Below are 8,176 nucleotides of genomic sequence, written 5' to 3'. Positions count from 1 at the left end.
TATGTCACCGTGTTTGTGTGTGTGTCACTGAATAGAAGCAGCAGTCATAGTAGAAATGGTCATTGCTGTACTAGCTTTGTGACGTGAACTCAAACAGATAGGACTTCTGTGCAGAATGCAGAAGTGAGAAGGTGATGTGGCTGCAAGCGATACTGCTCTCAGTTCGAGCGATGAGGAAGTCTCACCACACGCACACAGGTAGCAAGAACTGGCAGCCACAGTGTGAAATTGTAATCTGAAGGTTAACATGTCTGTGGATGGGACCGAGCTGCTTTTTGAGAGCTTTCTACAAAAAAGAAAAGACACGGTGGTAAGTTATAAAGCTCCTTTTGCCCTTGAGTTACTGTGAACGTTACGGTTGTTGTTAGAAAGTGACTTTGGGCACTCTCTGCTGTGGTTGTAGAAAATGAGATGGGTCACATACTGGTTCAGGCTTCAAAACACAACCTTGTTCTTCTACACTAAGAAGAATGGAAGTGCTGTAAGTGTTTTTGTTTTATTTAATTAGTAATTCCCATTTAATTATGGTTTCATTACAGGTAGAAATAGAAAATGCCTCTTGTAAAGATCTCACTGCTTTGTATGTTCACACTGGACGTTTTTCTCTTTGCAGTCGAGCTTGAGAGGATTTTACTACATATACACAGTAAGTCCGTCATATCCCTGAATATTACAGTTTATATACAGGAAGCTGATTTTGCACATGTGGCAGTAAGTGCCCAAATTAACCACAGTAAGCATTTTTATTGAGTGTTTTTTTTTATTTGTTAGGACTAGCAGTGGTGCCTCACTAATTGATGCCTCTGATGAACTACATTCATTTGATGGCTTCACTCACAAGTTGTCTCACAATAATGTGAAATAAAATGTATTCTTTCATTTTACTCTACAACTATATAAGCCAGTCTCACACATGACTGCTTTAACCTCTTCTCTTAATAAGGAAAGTGCTGTATTTAAGGCTGTGAGCAGCCTTTCTCTTTAAATGAGCACCACTTCTCTGAAATGCACTAGCACATATTTTCCAGTCTGTTTGTGATTTCTGGGGTACTTCCGCAGCTGTTGCGCCTGTACGTGAGTTTGGATTACCTAAATGTGTCATCTGTCCTCTGGGTCAGGTGCAGTCAGTGCGAGAGGTCCAGAAAGCTGACAGGAAGCGCTTTATTTTTGAAATAACCATGACAAATGGGAAGAAAAAAGTGTTGGTGAGTCATTACTGCGTTTTAGAAATGTCATATTTCTAATTTTGATATGCATGTTGTCAATTGTAAGTTCAATCCTTTTCCCTCTTCAACCACTGGACGCGTGTGTGTGGTGCAGGCAGCAGAGACGGAGGACCTCAGGAAGGAGTGGGTGGGATACCTCTGGCAGGCCATGCATCTCTCTGCCTCCCCGACCTCCGTCTCTGAGGACGCACAGTAAGATCTGAATTTACAATCATATCCCGGCAAATTTTCTTTCTTTTGACCTTTCACTTTTTCTGCTCCTCAGACTTGATGTGTGTGAGCAGCGAGAAAGACTACATAGCATGGCACCCATCTGCTCACACCGCGAAAGTGTCATGGAGGAGCTTCCAATTCGGCCCCTCTCTGCGCCCCCTCCCTCCGACTACATCTACGCACAACCCCATAAAATCTGCCCCCGCACCAAAGACACCTTGCAGCCCAAAGACACCTGGCAGCCCAAAGACACCTGGCAACCCAAAGACACCTGGCAGCCCAAAGACACCTGGCAGCCCAAAGACACCTGGCAGCCCAAGGAGACCTCTCAGCCCCAAAACACCTGGCAGCCCATAGAGCAGGACAGCGAGGAAGACATTTATCAGAACACAGGGAAAGCCTACCAGAATCGCAACGGTAAAAATGATCATGACTGTCTCTCTGCACCATCACAGCTTGAATTGTTATTTCTGGTGCTAAATGCTGCTGTTCTCAGATGACTGTCCCAGCGATCCCCAGTGGTCCAGCCAGATGAGCAGTGCAGAAGCCGGACAAGAAGGACACTATGATGTTTTGCCTATTAGAAACAGTATGACCAAAAACTTTCTTGAAATAGTTAAGCTTTCACAATAAGAGCATGCAGATGTCCAAGAGGGGGCTCTAATGTGTGTCACATCTTCAGGGTTGTGTAAGGCGAACCGCTCAGCAGAGGCAGAAGAGGACGTTTACGATGTCCCTGCGTCCTACAGACAGACTGCTGAGTGTCATGGTGAGACTGTGGTTTGCTTGTAGAGGAAAGAAGTGAAAAGTCTGAATATTTGTTGTTGTTTGCTGATGTTTTATCCATTTCACACCCTCGCAGAGAGTGTCTATGACGTGCCAAGCTCACTCCTGAGAACCATGTCTGATCACACCATAGGTAACTTCTATGACTTTACCCGGTTAAACAATTAAATAACCCAGTTCTTCATAAACTCATTTGACAGTGTTTGTTTGCATCTGCAGACGATCAGCCAGAGGAAGGAACCTACTGGAATATATGAGGTGTAGTTTCAGAGCATCGGTGGAGGCCGGCAAACTCACCAGCTTTGGATTGGAAGACCGTCGCTGCTTCATCTCTTTATCTTTGTGTTTCAGTTTTAAATGAAACTAATCGCGTCTTCTACTCTGGTTTATTTTTTTCCCCCAACCGACTCTACACAATGAGAACTTTTAACGTGTGCTGCAATAGTTTGTTTTGATGCTGGTATGTAAAGGCAGACAGGCAGTAAAAACTGCATCAGTTCTGTGAAATGCACTTGCACACAGTTTCATTGTATCGGTTGCAGCCAAAGGAAGGAACTAAGTGGATGATTTGATCTGTGGTTTCAGAACATCAGCACAAGCAGCTCCACACGCTGTCAACCTTGGGAACTGTTCATTTCTGTATTTTATTTGTTTTACTAGAAGTAGCAGTATTGGATACTAGTACTATTTATACAAATGTAAATAATATCCCTCATCTTTGTTCAATGTTTCGTCTAAAACTAGGCAACAGATACGACCGCAGCAGAGGTTCAACTGTGGTATTTATTTACTCCTTCTATACAAGACCAGAGAACCACAAACACATATTTATAGGTAGAGAAAACATGCTGTACAGAAATGTGTACACACAAAGAACTGCAGGGTCAGTCACACTATGTTTCACAAAAGTAAAAACAATTCATTTTACATGTCAAACTTGGTTCACAGTTTAAAAGTATACACCATTATACTTTACTGATATTGCTGTATTACACACTTTGGACTTGATGTAATGGGAATGATCTGAGCTTAATGCTAAAACACTTTAAAAGAAGGAAAGAAAGTAAAAGTCTACTATGAGCTTGTTGTCAAATCTGTATTTTTAATCTCTTATTTCATTTATTTTGTGGGAAACTCTTTAAACGCCACGCACTCAGTTTAGTGATGTAGCGAGCGATCACGTGGTGCCTGTGAGCTGATGAAGGCTGTGATACTGAATGTAAACAAAAATATTCACACATTACAAATACGACAATTTTCTTTCCGTTACCAGAGTAAGACTAAACATACAGTTGGTACACACACAGTATCCTTACTCATTAAAATAATTTAGTAGTGCATATATTGTGTTGAAATACAAGCAAAAACAAGGCGCACGTATGTAACAAGCAATGCGTAAAAAGTGATTTGTGCAGTCGCAGTAATTTTTTCCCCTCACAATCAAAATAAATTCTAAATATTAATGAATTGATAAGAATAGAATTAAATAAGCCACACGCTACGCCCTGTTGTCATCTTTGTCAGTTAGCAAAAATACCAGAAATAATATTTGGTTCATAGTATCGTGATACACAACACAAGCTGCACTACCCACTCAACAACTGCAGTTTAAACAATCTGTTTTTCTTCAATTTGTACTTATCTTCACTGAGGTAATGTCCTTAGAAAGTTATAATTTGTGAATTACAGCTGGCGTTAATAGTTGTCATTGTTAATACAGTGATGCTACTAAATCTGTCACTGCTTTACAGTACAGTATATTCCAAGTCTGACCACCAGTCTCCAAAACAGTTTTATAACTTACACATTTTATTACGCAGCAGCCTCGACAGCTGCGATTCTCTCAGGATATCTGATATTTTAGATTGTAGTGTGAGGTTTGCTGGTAGTGCACGTCGGTCGGGGATCACGCTTGGGCCTGGGATTGTTCCCTGAGGAACTCCTCCAGGACCGTGATGATGCTGCAGGCTTCGGGCAGGTCGCTGTGCTCGGCCCGGGCGTTCTGCAGGAGCACGTCCCCGTTTCCGCAGCCCTGCAGGAACTGGCAGCAGCGAAATAGCGCGTAGTGACTCATCTCTGCCTGCCGCACAAAGCGCTTCAAGCTGTTCATGTCCTGGATGGCCTGCAGGGGGAGAGACAAAGTAGTGGGTTTTACAAAAAGGGAAGAGGCGAGGATGGAAAAAAAAAAGGCAACAAGTAAAAAAAAAAACCAACTACAGTCTGTGTGTGTGTGTGTTTTCCCACCTTAAGTTTAAAGTTCTCCAGAATCTGTCTGAGCAGGAACGGATTGCAACGCTCTGCAGCGTTCAGAAATGCTTGAATCCAGTCATCACAGAAACGGTTACTGACTGAGGGGACAAAACATTTTTATTAGTTTCTCAGACATTACAAAGACAGACTACATACATGTCACAGTGTGTGAGTTACCAGTTTTTGTGAGTGTGGGTGGGCTGGTGGAGCAGTCTATAATCAGGGCAGACTGTGCGTCCTCTGAGATGGCCTTGCACAGAGAAGCGGTCGTGGTGTCTTGCTGGGAAAGTCCCTGCAAACTGGCTGCTTTGATGAACCTGAGAGCATAAAGTGGATGCTTTTTTTTCTTCACACTGAACTGCTGAACATGAACAACAGGAAGAAAGACAGACCTGATACATGAGGATCAGCATGGACTTCGTCACCTCACTCACCTGGAAACGTCAGCCTTCGTCCTCTCGTCTGAATTGATGACCTCGACATGTGTGTGACTCAGAGCCTGTGCACACAAGGTTTTAGAGGTTGAAATGAATTAAGCTGGAAACAGACAGCTAAACCATGATTTCAAAACCAGTTCACCCAGAACCAAAGTAACACTCATCTTCCTCCTTGGTGTAATTATGTCAAAATGAACTGAGGTTTCAAGCACCTCGTTGAATCTAAGCAATAAAGAATTTATTCTTCTATGAAGGGCAAAGGGGGTCCAACCTGCTACTACTGAGGTGTACTGAATAAAGTGGTCAGTGAGTATATGTAGTTCCAATACTTTTCAGACGTGTAAAAAGGATAAAGACTGATCACAGACAGTGAATGTGTGGAAACCCTGGCAAGTCTCACTGTAGTTATGGAAACCTGTGCTTAATTCAATTTGTTTTTTTAGCGCCCCACACATTTTATATAAATCTATTAATTGTCTTGAGGATCAAGTGAGGGGTGATTTGATGATAGAAATGATGTAATATTCTTGAAATGAGAGCAAACCAAACCACCTGTGACCGAGGTTTGTTTCTAGAAACACTTTTTGGTAACTGTTATGTAATGTCTTCCTCACCAGGGTTATGTCACAAGCTTCTGATATTATTCCAACACTTGTCTCATGGAGTATTGTACCTATTAAACAAAATTCCTCTCTAGAGCAACTCGCAGTGTTATTCTTGAGTCCTCCATTCTTATCTTAATTATTTATTCTCTTGTATCAGATGAGTGTTTGCTTTGTGAGCACTTATCTTTACTGGACATACTTCAATAAGTAAACAGTGTAGTGGTGAGAAATGACTCACAGCGTGGAGCAGGAAGCTGATGTTGCTCTGGACCAGCTGCACCACTCGATGAATGTGCATCACAGACTCCTCGTACCACTGACTCAGATAGGGGCGCACCTCCGTCTCAAGGTTCTGCAGCTAAACACAAACAAAGTGGGACACGTCAGTCTTGCACGGATAATACTATAACATATTATTGGTACACAGTTACACTGTTATTGCACTGTCATACCTCTGGGGTTTGCAGGCTGCTGTGCAGGCCTTGGACGTACTTATCGAGCTCTAATCTGAATGTGTATGCAGTCAAGGAATTTGAACTGTAACACGGACGCACCACAACAATGCAGTGAAACACATTCCGTAGCAGCAAGGAGGATCACGTATAATAGTCCTGGAAAGCAATTTACTTAGAACTTTGGCTTATTTTATACAAAAGGATATAAATTCAGTCCTTTTTCAGACCCTCCCATAAAGCAGATGACATATCCATTTCCATCGGAATCCGGCTGTTCGGGAGACCGTTCCTGCTCCAGGAGGCAGCAGTAGCAGCCGACGGCCTGCTCTGGAATACTGTCGAGTAAAAATTCAGAATGGTTGTGTTAATAAACGTATACATTTCCACTGCTGAGACATATTTCCAGTTAAACTTTAGCTTTTCATTAGTATGGTTAAATGAAACGGGCTATATTCACTTTGATATAAATACATAATATGCTTCCACATCATGACCTGCACAAGTCTAACAAACGAGATGAGGTTCAAAACATGTGCTCAAATATCCAGCTGAAGTTAAGCCAGAAGCTTGTGGACTCTGTGTGGATTAGAGAAAATCTTAAATAAATTGAAGCTTGTGCACCCAGTTCTTGTTTTATTTTTAAAGTTCTTAAAGATGTAGCTGTACAATCATTCCACACCGGAAGAAGAACAGTTCAAAGAAAGCATATTGAGTGTGTGTAAGCTTACCACTGCTGTATGTAAAATTATTACCTGAGTTCCACAGTGGCAATGTTGCCCATGCCTCCAAGCAGGGCTCCTTTGCTCAGCCTCCTTGAAATGTAGGTCCGCAGCTCTGGCTCTGCCTCTGATGGCAGGCTGCTGTCAATTAGTGTGAGGCTGTGGGCAAAGCAGAGAGTCAGTGTGGATAAAAACAGCCAGTGCAGGGATGAGAAGTTTGTGGAAGCCACTGAAGTCAATGGAGAGGAGATGGAGAAAGCTGATGACAATATGCAGCACACAACACACAACTGAGTCACATAGTTGTTAAACTTTTCCACACTCTACAAAGACATTCAAAGTTATTTTTATTAGTTTTTTTTTTTTTACCAACAGTAGTTGATACATAAAAGTGGAGCCACTGTTTAGATCAGGAGGCACCTTAAGGCCACGTAACTCAGAAGCAGAGTGATGACCAGTTGGAACAAAAACCATGAATGAAAACAGCACTGAATCCATGTTAATCGGATTGCCGGTGGCAGCTCGTGGAAACACTGATGCACAACAAAGAAAGCCAGAGAGAAACCAGGCAAAGCAAGTGGGAGGTAGGCGCTGGCTCCTTCGTTACCTAAAGTCTTCCTGACTGGTTGTGGAGTCTGCTCGTCTCTGGTTCCATGCCACATTTTCCCCAGAAGCCTCAGATCTAAGACAATCGACAGTTTACTCATCACCTGGTTAGAGTTTAATGTATAAAGTGGGCTTTACCCGCATAATAGCATGAGAAGGGACAAATACAGCTAAATAAAACCATAAACTACACAGAGATATCTTTCCTGGCTGTGTTCAGAAATAAAAGGAGGATAAGGGTTATCCACAGTAATAATCCTAAGATTTTAAACATGCTCCTAAATTCGAGTTATCGATGCAAGAAGCAGAACCATAGGTATCATATGGTTGCAGCAAAGCTCTGCAAAGAAGAAACCTAGCAGATAAATAGCCACGGTTACCTTGTGCCTTGATAAAGATAGATGGTGTAGTAGCAGTTCAGCTGAATCTTCTGGCTGTATCCAGCTATTTCTTCGCTGTCAAAGTCATCTCTCTCCTCCACGTCGATTGAATCTTGGAAGGACGAGGTTTGGGAGGCAAACATGCTGCACGGAGAAAGCTAGCAGCGGCTACAGTGGAAGATGACAAGGACAAACTTTATTGTTTAGCTGAGCTGCTTTAATATGAAAAAAAGGACTGTAAACGTTGCAAGCCCTGACTGATATTAACTGAAAGCCAACAAACAACGGCTTCGTTTATGGTCCTACTGCGCATGTCCTCTTTGTACGTTTCCAAATACGTCCGACTTCAAAGTGGTTTGCTGGAAGTTCCTGGGTCCGACCAGGTAAATAAAAGCGAGGGTAACATCCTATAACGAAAGAGCTTAAAACCCATTAAATCTTGCAACGTTTTTTAATATCTTTATTTAATGCCAATGTAACTCTGGCGTCTTTTTTTTAA

The 8,176-nt window shown here is 42.2% G+C and overlaps 2 protein-coding genes across 3 annotated transcripts; one reads left to right on the top strand and one right to left on the bottom strand.

Annotated features, from left to right (window-relative positions):
- Nucleotides 1-96: 96 nt before the first annotated feature.
- Nucleotides 97-3,305, top strand: LOC113020896 (uncharacterized). Its single transcript, XM_026165197.2, has 10 exons — nt 97-310; nt 404-481; nt 614-646; nt 1,119-1,205; nt 1,321-1,418; nt 1,492-1,856; nt 1,936-2,028; nt 2,122-2,208; nt 2,302-2,358; nt 2,445-3,305. The coding sequence occupies exons 1-10, from the start codon at nt 248-250 to the stop codon at nt 2,480-2,482; spliced, it is 999 nt and encodes a 332-aa protein (XP_026020982.2). The 5' UTR covers nt 97-247; the 3' UTR covers nt 2,483-3,305.
- On the bottom strand, nt 2,990-7,995 carry c4h17orf75 (chromosome 4 C17orf75 homolog). Of its 2 annotated transcripts, XM_026165195.2 has the most exons (10): nt 7,678-7,995; nt 7,299-7,373; nt 6,725-6,850; nt 6,179-6,307; nt 5,970-6,030; nt 5,756-5,875; nt 4,910-4,974; nt 4,653-4,792; nt 4,470-4,573; nt 2,990-4,347 (listed from the first exon to the last, which is right to left on the bottom strand). In XM_026165195.2, the coding sequence occupies exons 1-10, from the start codon at nt 7,818-7,820 to the stop codon at nt 4,132-4,134; spliced, it is 1,179 nt and encodes a 392-aa protein (XP_026020980.1). In that variant the 5' UTR covers nt 7,821-7,995; the 3' UTR covers nt 2,990-4,131. The 2 variants fall into 2 exon arrangements, with proteins under 2 accessions (XP_026020980.1, XP_026020981.1); XM_026165196.2 differs by lacking the exon at nt 7,299-7,373.
- Between the last annotated feature and the right edge of the window lie 181 nt (nt 7,996-8,176).

Source organism: Astatotilapia calliptera, chromosome 4 (assembly GCF_964374335.1).
Source record: "Astatotilapia calliptera chromosome 4, fAstCal68.1, whole genome shotgun sequence".
Lineage (NCBI taxonomy): Eukaryota > Metazoa > Chordata > Actinopteri > Cichliformes > Cichlidae > Astatotilapia > Astatotilapia calliptera.
The sequence above is the reverse complement of the archived record's forward strand: the minus strand, read 5'-3'. Positions and strand labels throughout refer to the sequence as shown.

Excerpts from the sequence above, each read along its gene's own strand:
- c4h17orf75 (XM_026165195.2), bottom strand. The coding sequence starts at position 7,820 with ATGTTTGCCTCCCAAACCTCGTCCTTCCAAGATTCAATCGACGTGGAG. Across the intron at positions 7,374-7,677 it reads TATCTTTATCAAGGCACAAG|ATCTGAGGCTTCTGGGGAAA; the intron begins GTAACCGTGGCT and ends CGATTGTCTTAG. Across the intron at positions 6,308-6,724 it reads ATTGCCACTGTGGAACTCAG|TATTCCAGAGCAGGCCGTCG; the intron begins GTAATAATTTTA and ends TTTACTCGACAG.
- LOC113020896 (XM_026165197.2), top strand. The coding sequence starts at position 248 with ATGTCTGTGGATGGGACCGAGCTGCTTTTTGAGAGCTTTCTACAAAAA. Across the intron at positions 647-1,118 it reads GATTTTACTACATATACACA|GTGCAGTCAGTGCGAGAGGT; the intron begins GTAAGTCCGTCA and ends CCTCTGGGTCAG. Across the intron at positions 1,206-1,320 it reads ATGGGAAGAAAAAAGTGTTG|GCAGCAGAGACGGAGGACCT; the intron begins GTGAGTCATTAC and ends TGTGTGGTGCAG.